At 38.3% G+C, this 12,393-nt stretch overlaps 1 protein-coding gene across 1 annotated transcript in view; it reads right to left on the reverse strand.

Moving 5' to 3' along the window:
* Positions 1–12,393, reverse strand: part of LOC125260035 (ankyrin repeat and SAM domain-containing protein 1A-like) — a 148,673-nt gene that overhangs the window by 35,050 nt on the left and 101,230 nt on the right. Inside the window, 3 exon segments of the mRNA XM_048178154.1 lie at positions 3,876–3,988; positions 7,891–7,960; positions 10,939–10,989. Of these exon segments, the coding sequence (XP_048034111.1) occupies positions 3,876–3,988; positions 7,891–7,960; positions 10,939–10,989 (234 nt within the window).

Genomic DNA, 12,393 nt, shown 5'->3' on the forward strand with positions numbered 1-12,393 from the left:
GATTAATCGCATGCGATTGTCATGCGTGTCTCATCAGTAAAGCCGGTTCTGTGATTAGCGGTAAATGTCCATCACCTGCTTTCAAATGGAGCGGCACTTAATATACAGAGCCGTAGTTCGCGGACTATAAGCATTTCTACGCAATATCGCGTTCATAATCGCAGATGAATCACCTTCGATTATGAACGCGATATTGCGTAGCTTGTCCGCGAATATATATATATATATATATATATATATATATATATATATATATATATATATATATATATATATATATATATATATATTATTATTTTTTTTTTTTTTGTTTGCTTTCATTTTAGTTTCTGTCTGGAGCCCTGTTCTTTTTTTAAATATTGTGAGGAGAACGCTGGTAAGCTAAGATGAAAGAGAAGAGAGGGGAAAGGAAATGCTACAAAAGAAAAAAAAAAAAAAGTGTTTATGCATGTAAAAAAAGCCCAAGCTTTCTGCACCAGTATTATCTTAGAGAGAACGGATAGTCAATCCTCCACTCCGCTATGAAAAACAGAGTGTGAGCAGAGGAAGATGAAGTCTTCATCTCCAAAAAGCACTGGGGAGAAAGTGGAAAAAAGACACAAAGACGAGAAGGAGCATTACAGTGATGTTCAAAGCATTCTGCAGCTATTAAACACATCGACAGCTGAAGATGCTAAACCCGCTGAGCTATTAAAATAGTTATGTGAAAATGCCTGCGTCTTTCCAAAAAGCTGTGTAAAAAAAATGACCTTTTTGCAACTTCAATGAAATTGAAGCTCAATGTATCTAGGCTACAGTATGATGAGGTACAGACCAGCATATAAACAAACCCAAAAGCTGAATTCATTTCTTACTCTCCAGTATGACATTCAGAGTTAAGTATGTAAGAGAGTACAGTTGTACGGTCCAGCTAAGATTTATTAATCCTGCATATATAAATCAGCACAAGTCCACAAAGGCATTCAGGCAAGGCAATCTGAACACAGCAGAGAGACTGGCCTCCTGTATCTGTGTTACTGTGGAGTTCAGCTGTGCTGAACACTCAAATCCAAAGAACGTATTATGTGATTATGTGACCGCATCAAGCCACGCCACTGACAGCATTATGAGCAGGATAACTGAATAAAATGAACTGAAACTGCTTATACACATATATATTACCGTTCAAACTTTTGGAGTTGCTAAGATTTGTTTTACTTACGGAACGAACGCGGCGCCAGTTTCGTTTTTTTCCGTAAGTAGAATAGGGAAGGCGTAGGACATACGGCCTAAGCGTTTCGAAGAATGAGGAAAGCGGAAGCACGTGCAAGGCGATATTTTGTGTTTATAGAGCATATACAGTTGTATTTTTTTTCTAAAATGACCGATCGTTTCACTGGATAAGACCCTTATTCCTCGTCTGGTATCGTTTAAAGCCCTTTGAAGCTGCACTGAAACTGTAATTTTGACCTTCAACCGTCTGGGGGCCTTTGAAGTCCACTATAAGGAGAATAATCCCAGAATGTTTTCATCAAAAACCTTAATTTCTTTTCGACTGACGAAAGAAAGACATGAACATCTTGGATGACATGGGGGTGAGTAAATTATCAGGAAAATTTTATTTAAAAGTGGACTAATCCTTTAATGGAATGTAACCTCTTACTCCATTTTTCCATCTACGTAAAAAGAACACCTAGAATGATGTTGTGAAGGAGCTGCAGAGATGGCCCAATGCATCAACACACACACACACACACACACACACACACACACACACACACACACTGCTGCCCAGCTTGGCCATAAAACCTTCATTACTTCTGCAATGAGGTGGCTCTCAGCGTAGAACAGAGGGTGACCAGGGGCCCGTCTGTATCTTTGATTTACAACACGCACATTGCCTCTCTCGGCCAGCTGAGGCTTTCAACTGCATCACCATCAATCCTCATTACCTCACATGGTAAAAACAACACAGCCCCTTATAAGGAATCAGGGTTCTTTCATACAGCATCATGGCCTTCTCAATCTGGTGAAGAACAAGAACTTGTGGGCCGTGTCCCTATTCACGAATCCTCAAAAACATATGAATCAACAGACAAAAAGAGAAGCGTTTCTTTAGTGTACCCAATTCCAACTATATTTATACACTTTCTGAAGAAACTGTGTGAGAAAATGTGTGATCTCCAACATGTTGCTAGCATGTTCTGGAAGCCCAAGATCTATGACGTTTTAGTCTCTAGATGTAACTCGCACCTTCCCTCCTTTTATCGTCAATTAAGCCGGGTACACTTTTTACAATTTCGGCCATGTCTGAGACTAATTTTGTGAATTCTAAAAGAGTCCTCATATCCTAGGCCAAAATCTCTAGTAGGGGTGCTGCGGTGAAGGATTTTCCCTTGCAGTGATTTTGAGTGGCTAAATATTGCGATATCCAATATTATTGCCATTTTTGCCATATAAAGTACTGTTAAGTCTTTTTAAGACAAGCCATGAACAAAATTAATGCTAGAGATTGTTTTTGTCCCCTAGCCACCATTTCAATTTCGCATGTTATGCAGTTCACAGACACCGAAAGCTTCACGGCTTGATGTAAAACACTGGACGAATCTTCTTGCATGCATCTTGACTGTCGTGAAGTCTGACATTAAAGAAAATTGAGATCCTACAGTGTGACATGGCACACTTACAGCGGGGATCATGTTCATACAGTCTAACAAGCAACAAATGTTAAGGACTATTAAAAAAAATGTGCAGTATTCATCCGGCTTTAGAAAAGTAATAGCTCACCAATTAAAAAAAAGAAAAAGGGTAACACTTTAGTAGAGGGAACAAATATAAACTATTAACTACAACTTTTTCCTCAATAAACTCCTCATTTACTGCTTATTAATAGTTAGTAAGTTAGTTAAGTTTAGGTATTGGGTAGGATTAAGAATGCAGAATAGGGTCATGCAGAATAATGCATAAATATATGGTTAATAAGTACTAATAAATAGCCAATATTCTAGTAATATGCATGGTAATAAGCAACTAGTTAAAAGACCCTAAAATAAAGTGTTACCAATGCATGATTTGAGGTATCATTCTTGGTGATGATAATTTGAGACTTGGCAAACACCACTAAAAAGCACTCTTTATTAATTGGTCTTGTCAAAACCCATTTTCCAGAGGCTAGTGTTTTATAAACTTTTGTTGTCTACAGTCTGCAGTTATCGGAAGTGAGTGAGCTCTGCCTAAATAGAAATTGCACTTAGCATCTAATCTCGCAACAATGTCCTAATTAGGTTGTTAATGATTGATCATTCAAGCCCTGGATAAAGACCGGGGCATCCACCTTGAATAAGTGCCTATTTTTGCTTTAGCAAATCATGTTAAACCAAAGAACGCTCACTGTTCATTTGACCTCCCAGCTTAAAATGAATACTGACTGTCCTGCTGCTGTTACAGAAGTCAGCTTGGCTGCAGGTCCACTCTGCTACGGCAGCATACTTATAAACACTTATTTATTCAGGGTACAAGAAGAAAACTCTCTCTTTTTCTGAGTGTGTGCATGAAGGTGATTACTCTGTAACATTAGTTACTAGCCTAGATCCATAACCACCAGAATAACAAAACTGGCATACAAATATACAAGCTCTTTGATGACAAGCAATTTGTAATGATGTGAAGATTTTCTTAATGGCAATCTGATCAGTAAAAAAGACATGGCATAGAAAGACACCAATGGCAAATTCAAATGGCAAAGTAAAAATTTAAAAAGTTGTTTTCACATGTAAACAGTTTAGACAATCATAACAGAGTACATTAACATACAGAAGTCTTAATGGTACAGTAGCAATAAAAGTGAGATGCTTTTAATTGTAGGAAACATGAAATGAAAAGCATGTGTTACTCACCATGAACCGCAGGTCATCAAAGCCGTTAAGCAGAAGCTTGCTCTCATACTGTGGAAGGCCTATATGCTCCAACCAATCACCAACCGGCTGTTCAAGAAGTCTCCCGGACCCACCTGTGGACAGAGGAAGGCGCTTGAGCAGCGAGAAACCGTTCAGACGGTAGCATCGGCACTCAGAGGAAGAGACGTGGCACTGCCACATCATCCTCGGCCAACAGTGCCGAGAGCACAAACACCAAGAAGGCAGAGGCGACAGGATCCCGGCTGAGAGGTGTGGTCGCTCCCACAGCAGGGGCAAACCACGCTTTTTAAGAATGAAGTTCGTGTTTCCGAATTCGGGATGAAGATGGGCCCAACGCTGAGGTTGATCACAGATTTAGACTCCACATTACCTCCCAATTTGTATTTCAGAGGTTTTAGCAAGTTGCTATGAAATTTGCACACGGAATACAACTGGGTGCCGAGACCAGCAATTATCAAAGTTTCCATTTGAGTCCAAAAATCACCCTATGAATCAAAGGTTTGATTTCACAACCCAAAAAGTGAGATAAGACGACGTGCATCCCTAGAAACAACACTGTAATAAAACCAATTTCCTTAGACTCCCGGAAAAGCTAGTTCCTGAAAATGCGAGCTTGCAGATCCATATTTGCACAGCCTAATTGACTGAGCTGTTTAATGAGGAAAAGCACAGCAGAGGATCAGCAAAACATCTCATAACAAAGTTGGTATTTCCCCTCCTGGGGTGTCCATGTGGAGGTAGGTGCACAAATACACTTCCCACCTTTAACGACCACAAGCAGACATGTGTTGTCTGTGCAAATCTAATTATGTCCAAACAATATCTACCAATCCCATGAACTGATGCAGAGTGACTCTTACTAATAACTCTCAAAATGCTACAATCTCCTGATCTCATAAGAGTGACTAAAAATTGCTATGAGATTCTACCGAAGCCTGGAAACTCCTAACTTGTGCATACTACGCTCTTCATCCTCATGCAAATGAACTTCTAATCCAATCTCTATGATAGTGGTACTTAAAAGTCAGGCAGGATTGCATGAATTGCATTGTACAAAGTCACTCTGTGGTTCTCAGGATCAAAAGGTACATGAGATCAAGCACTGGTGTTTAGTAGGCAAATAGAAAAAAAGCTATTGCAACTCTTTGCTCTAATAAAACTCTTGACATCATATTTATTCTACAACAAACATACATGCCTATGATTAAATTTAGTTGCATGGAAAAGAGGGCACCAAACATATGCCTCACCAATAAACCTAGACTTGAAGTAGGTCTAATCAAATAAGAATTGAAAACAAAAGTTAATGGAAAACCAATAATCCAATGAGAACTAGTATCTGCCTGAGTCATACAACTTAATCAGAGACTCCCAACCACAAGTACAAGACTTGCTTTTCCAACACAACAAAGTCTCCCAGAGTCCTATAAAAGTCCAAATAGAGATGGTGGGTGCACTTCCCACATCAGTCAATCCTCCGAGTATGTTGCAGACATCTAGATATTCCTCTAGTTCCTTGAGACATCGCGGCAGCTGCTGAATTAGTAATGCAAGGTCAGTAGGGTGTTTGTCAACCCCCCATCTTGCTCCACAGAATGACACTAAAACTTGACACACTTTGCTGGGCAAGTGGTGCAGGAGAGTCTGGATGCTGTAAGAAATGCAGCAGTAATCCCTTCGGCACAGAAGGTGCGGTCTCCTTGTTCAACCGGACACTGTCAATTCTGCTCTGCAACGCTCCTGCTCTGTCTCCTCCTTTCTCTCCCTTACTCCTCCTCTCCCCTCCCTCTCCCTGTCTCCTCCCCTCCCTGCCTCGCTCTCTCTTCCCCTAAAAGAAACTGCGGGCCTGCTGTCCATTGTCTAAGGACTCATCAATCCTTTGTCCCATCCACTGACCTGACCAAGTCCATTCCTTTTTTTGGCAGTGTATTGTTGACTATGCCAACAATATTAGAGGCATTGATTCAAATGTTTACACAGAAAGCAAAGCACAAGCACAGAGGCATATGCAGAGCTTCTAGGCTGGAGGGTGTAGATCTGAGTTTATTGCCAAGCTGCAGGGCAGTTCTTCTTCTAATTCCCCTGACACTCATGCATGTTAATATTTTAGCACCTTTATCTACATAGAAAAAAAAATCTGTTGCAGGAGTTTGTAAATGAAATACAGTATTCTTGATGTGACAGATGCCTTTATTAGGCCTGGTATTAGGAGAGGTGGGCCAAGTCAAAGTTCTGTTCTGCCAAGTTAAAAAATACATTGTTACCATCTAAATGGTACAAGTTTACCACGATTGTTCTGAGAGGTATTTAGGGTGGCTTTCTAGCCTAGTCAAAAATCAAAACAGCCCACTCACTATGACTAGATTTATTTGTCCATTTTAATGCTTATCCAAAAACCTGACGTCTGATTTCTTAGAAAGGTAACAGACCAACTCAATAAGTTGATTTGAGGTATCAATCAGTCTAATACTTTGGTTATGGGTTTGTTCAAATTTGTATTGTCAAGAATAAGCACAAGTAATAAATGCTGGCTTTAGTAAGCACCACTAATAAAATTAAAAACCAAGAATCATGTCCAAGTAGGATGCCTGCAGGAAACAGGAAATGAGGTCAGTGGCAGTGCCATGTGACAAAAGGACAGAGGAAGGACTGGTCCTCTAGCTAGGCTTTGTACTTATATGGGCCAATGAACCCAGTTGGAACACAAAGGCCCCTTGCAGAGACACAAACCACTTGAAACAGTGTTTACAGGCTTGAAGATAAACTGATGTGAGAATGGTGCTTTATTCAAGGCTTAAACTTAAGAACAGCAGCTTTCCCATCCGTTTTTGCAGGAGTTGCCAAATCGTGCTTAGATGAGCGGGTGGTACAGCAAGCGTGACAGTCTCTCTGGTCTCGATTGCTGTAGTTTGGTTAATTCCAGAGGAAGGTCAATAAGCTGCCTCCATACAGAACAAGGTCATGCATCACCAAGGCCGAATTGTCAAGCCTCTCAGCGTCCATTGATTTAACTCTCAAGTGTCCCCTCGTCCTTCATCGGCGCACTGGGATTTCTCATTCTCCATTTAAAGGGCCAGCCAACCCCCATATCCTTTATTCACTAATGTAACTCTTCTGGACTTGGCCTTCGTCCTCCACTTGCCCATCAAGAGGTTATTATGTTTCAGTGCTGGTCTGCTCAGTCAGGTCTCATTTCACAGGGGAGCTGATGCGAAGGCAGATCCTCGTTCAAACATACAATCCACAAAGACACTTGATGCTCAGTTACTAGAGCTGGGACAATAAAACGATGTATTGCGATTCGTGGATCGATGCTGAGATTTTCCGAATGCATCGTGATTCTCTCTCGAATCGAATCGAGCTTAGTTCCTAACAACATGGCACTCCAGGCTAGTTTTTAACCGCACACTCAAATGCTCATGAAGAAGAGCGCTGAAGAGCGCTCGAGCATTCGGTTGAGTCTGAGTGCAAGTGGTTAAATGTACTTGGACCTCAGAATGCTTTTATGACGCGAGATTAATGTATACAGCCCACTGTAAACACCCTTGTAATTTGCTTCAACCTTTTTGAACTTTATTAATGATTATTCTATAGATGGTTTCAAGTGGAGTGTGTAAGGAATTGGAAGCAAGCAGAGTATGGCTGTTGCCTTCTGCTGTTAAAAACTAAGCTGAGAATCGATTCGAGAGAGAATTGCGACACATTTGGAAAATCTCAGAAATAATCCAGAATCATTTCTCAATTCACTATGCATCGATTTATTGTCCCAGCCATATCAGTTACCATCAGGAGACCAAAGCGCTAGCCAACTTCGGGCACAATGAGCAGTAACTGGAAAAAAGTAGTCTCTTCTCTCAATTAAATACAATAAATTAAATAAAATTCATTGAGCATCAGATGTCAGAAACTCGTTTTGTCTTTTAGCTGAATAATAAAACAGGACAGCAGTGTATAGACATAGTTGACAAGTTGAAAGGGTAAAGGCATCATATACCTGTGGTGGGGCACTCCTGGTCTTTAGAGAAGTCAATGCCGGCACCAATCAAAGTCATGATCTTCTCAATCTGTAAGAGAAAAACATACACAGTGAGACAACCACATGAAGACACTAACCAAAACGCAATTTGGAATTTTTTTGAAAGCAGCTGTAATTTATGTTAAACGTTGCATTAATGATTTCCCAGCAGAGCAGATAAAGCAGTAATGCAGCGACAATTCCGACAGAAAAAAACATCCATCATCCCAAGGTTATGAGAATCATGCACAATGTATATAAGAAGTGACTTAATGTTAGACAGAGAAATGTTTGGTTACACCAACCCTGACCAATGCAGTCACAAGTGAACTGAGGGTATGTCACCCACCCCCAGTTACACACGGAAGACAATCTATAGTCTAAACACCCAAGAAACTAAACACCAAGTAATATAGGTAAACTCGAAAACATGCAGGAGAACAAGGGGGCCACATGTCATTTCATATATTCACCATCATCAATCACTAGTCCAACTTGTTAAATGTCTGACTAGAAGACACCATCTGCAAAGTCATAAGGGTAAAAGTAGTTCTGTCTTGCATCTGATTATATCAATGTTATGTAGTCAAGTAGGACAATTCTAAAAGTTAGCAAAGTCTAACAACATGTAAGCAACTCTTCTCTTGGGTATCTTTGGAATCAGCATTCATTAATCATGACGTCCACACTCTTCAGTGATTGACAGAATGCTGCAGTAACTGAAAGAACACTGAGACATTACATCAGCATTGTCTGGATCGTCATTTCAGTATGAGAATTCATTCAATCGTGAAAAATGAATTCAGCTTCAAAAACAGGCAGTCAATGAGATTAAGTTCTGTCCTTAGCAATCTTAGACATTATGAATCTACTGATGTGTGGAAGCAGATTATAATTCTTCAGTTCAGCAGTGGAGTTACATAATATAAAGACAAAGGAGGAGGTGACGAGGCATTTACAAATGACGCACAAATTCTTTTAATTGGGGGATAATGTGTCTGTGCGACTGATATTAAAAACTGGCAGAAATGTGAAAAAAAAAAAAAAAATTTGAAATATGAGTTAGTAAAAGAAAACAGTGACAGCAAAGCTGCCGAGCAATAGCTTATCAAAAGTATTGAGGTCAAAAAGAGAGCAGTAGACAGAAAAAAAATGGGAGAGCGAGCTTGAATCTTGCCACCCCTGCCAAGAAAAGCTGGCCAATAGAGGTCTGCGTGAAGACAATGACAAGGTTTCCAAATGTCTAGTAGTGACGGTCAAGCATTTAAAGGTATAGATAAAAAAAAACACATTAAAGTTCTGTTCTGATTTACTCACCCTCAAGTTGTTCCACACAAGAAAGTAAGTCATATAAATTTGGAACAAAAATGAAGGTATTTTGAAGAATTTTAATGCTGCTCTCTTCCATACCATGAAAACCTATGTTTTGACTTTAAATTTTGGTCTCTTTCTCATACAAAACTATTATATGACTTCTGAAGAACTGGAATACTGCAAATGAATCACATTATCATTTTTTTTAATCATACTTTGTCAATTTTGATTCTTGACATCTGCGTTAATTGTATATAAAAGAACAGCATGAACATCTCCTTTTGCGTTACAGATGAAAAATCATACTGGTTTGGAACATCAGTGTTATTGTAGTATATTTAGTACATTACTATTTGTATAATAAAATACTATAGGTAGGCTACTATACTAATGGTATTTTAGTATATTCTATTATTTATATAGTATTTATTAATATTTTGAATTAGTTTTTCATTTGTATAGTTTCAGTTTTAATCTTAAGTCTTAGTATTTTGTTGTGTTTTTGTAATTCTATTTGCTCTTATTTATTTTTATTTCAATTTTAGTTATTTTAATACTTCAAATTATTTCAACTAGTTGAAGTTGACAAGGCAACAAATTATACATTTATTAAATCTAATAATTGTATTTTATTTAAGCATAATTTAAATGAACAAAACTCTCTGGTGCGCTTCACATGGTCATCAAAAATGACCATGTTTCAAAGAAATTAATGTACTATATTTTAGTTCGATAATGTTTTTAATTTAATATTTTGTATTTTTAGGGGATTTTATGGTACTAAATTATATTTATGCAGTAGTCATAATCCATTTATTCACTTTTTGAGCATAGACCTAAAAATGAAATTTCAATCTTAAAACTGTTGTAAATCTTTAATGGAGCACTTAAGTTTAGTCTCTTTTTAAAGACGACACTTGGCAGATTATTGCTGAAGTGAAAAGTTATAGAATTTTATGTTTATTGTTATGAAAAATTCACAAAATACTACTTTTAATTTTTATATGAAATATATTTTTATTCTAAAACTGCAAGAAAATCAAAGCCATAAATTTTGTGTGGGCGCAGTACCAAAAGTTTCCACTAGATGAAATTAATTTCCCATTAATTTCCAAAGCAGTCATTTTTGAGAACGAGGAGTAAAAGTGTAACTATTTTTCAGGACCGTTTAACCTTTTCAAATCATGTCCATGATTTATTTTTGTGTTCACATAGCAAGTGCCAAAACCTTTACCAAGTTTTGTACCATTCTAATGAATTAAAAAATTCTAAAAAAACAAAACGTTAAATCAAAAATGACAGAAGACCACCAGAGGGTTAAAGTGATAGTTCATCCAAAAATGAATATTCTGTCATCATTTACTTACCCTCATGTTGTTCCAAACCTGTATGACTTTCTTCTGTGGAACATAAAATAGGATATTTTGAAGAATGTTTAGGGGGTGAATTTTGGGTGAACTATCCCTTTAACTTCAACAACACTGGAATGTCATGAGGGTGAGTAAATAATGATTTTGTTTTTTGTTTTTTTTTGCAAAATACTCATTTATAAAATACATAATTATAAGAACACCTCCATTTAACTTTGCTATCAGTAACATCCATCAAGAAAGGTTCATTGTGCACAATCTGTAATAACCCGCGGGCAGCAGTAAAGAGCAGAGGAACAGCAGAAGTGGACAGGAAGCCAGAGGGACGTGTGGAGTATCTTACTCTTTGGGGTGGCCGATGTCTCCATGGAATAGAGAGGGAATGCCTCTGTCTCTGCAGGGATAAAAACCAACTTTTGTTCAATTGCTATTTTTTGCTTAAAGGGAGAACAATGTTTGATCTGTGACAATGGCACAGTTGAGGAACCCTACAGTTAATGGGAACTAAATATAAACATGACATCCAGGTCGGTGTGACACCTCAGTGACCATGTTTCCAGAAATAAACCCTTTTGAAGACGCACAAACACTTGAATGGCTGTCAAGAAAAAAATGAACAGTCTGGGAAAGAGGAAAGTGGGAATGCTTTGATCCCAAAGTTAGCGCCAGTTTGGCTCCATCTACAACAGGAGAGTATTTTTGATTTAAGGATTAGCTGTGTGAAGTTTTTTCATTCCAGTCTCATCCAGAATCCATCAGAAGGAAGACGAGTCATCAGTTATGTCTGACATCTCTCTGTCCCACAGCAGTTCTCTCATTTTCAATATACAGTGCATCTGTTAGAGCGCTCACAGCGCATGCATGGCAGATTGTACAGCTCTTCACTTTTCTTATAAATTTTCACATCGTTATAGCCGGTCAATCCATATGAGTTTGTCAATGATTCCTGATATAATGTTAAAATAAATGGCATGGGATTGTGGGTATTATGCATGGACTTCTCGCTCTCTCTCTCTCTAGAGAAACTATGCTTACACTATAAGGTGTCCTTGTTACAGTGTAATTTAAGTACTAAGTAATATTAATTAACTGCATGTACTTACTATAGGGTTAGGGTTAAGATTAGAGTTTGGTTTAGATACATGCAATTAATTTATAGTTATTAATTTACTATATTAACTGCATGAAACATATAACAAGGGCATTGTAAATAAAGTGTTACTGATAGCCTTAAACAATGTGTTGTCTAATGAAGAATTGGTTTTTGAATCTTTAGTTTTATCATTGGCCGGCACTTGCGCCTATCTGCCGTGAATGTTCTGCAAATGTTCTAAAGAACCCAGGAGTCCATTTGTGCTGAAGGCGAGCAGAAATTATATATAGATTCTCTCTGCTTGCAGTGCGTTAGTCACGCTTGTCAAGAAAGTGAGCGAGAACACACACAAACACATTGATTTATCCAATCATACGTCATCAATAGAGGATCACTCCCGCGGTTTAGTACGATTGCGTTCATATCAGCAGAAAAGTACTGGAGGTCACATGAACTGTACCCCAGACCACCTTTTTTTAGTGGACTCGGGTACGGTTTGCAGGTGTAGAAAACAGTGTTCACATCATCCAAACAAACCAAACTCTGGCATCAGGTGCACACCAAAAGTGCTACTGTGAAAGCACCTTAAAGCTCTGACTGGTAACCAGATTTCAGCAACAAACCCAAAACCAAGCTTCTCTTTGCCACAGATGTTTTACCTCTTGTTTTATATTTTCATATTTATCTACATCAGTTTTCTTCAAT

Source organism: Megalobrama amblycephala, linkage group LG24, assembly GCF_018812025.1.
Source record: "Megalobrama amblycephala isolate DHTTF-2021 linkage group LG24, ASM1881202v1, whole genome shotgun sequence".
NCBI classification, from domain to species: Eukaryota; Metazoa; Chordata; class Actinopteri; order Cypriniformes; family Xenocyprididae; genus Megalobrama; species Megalobrama amblycephala.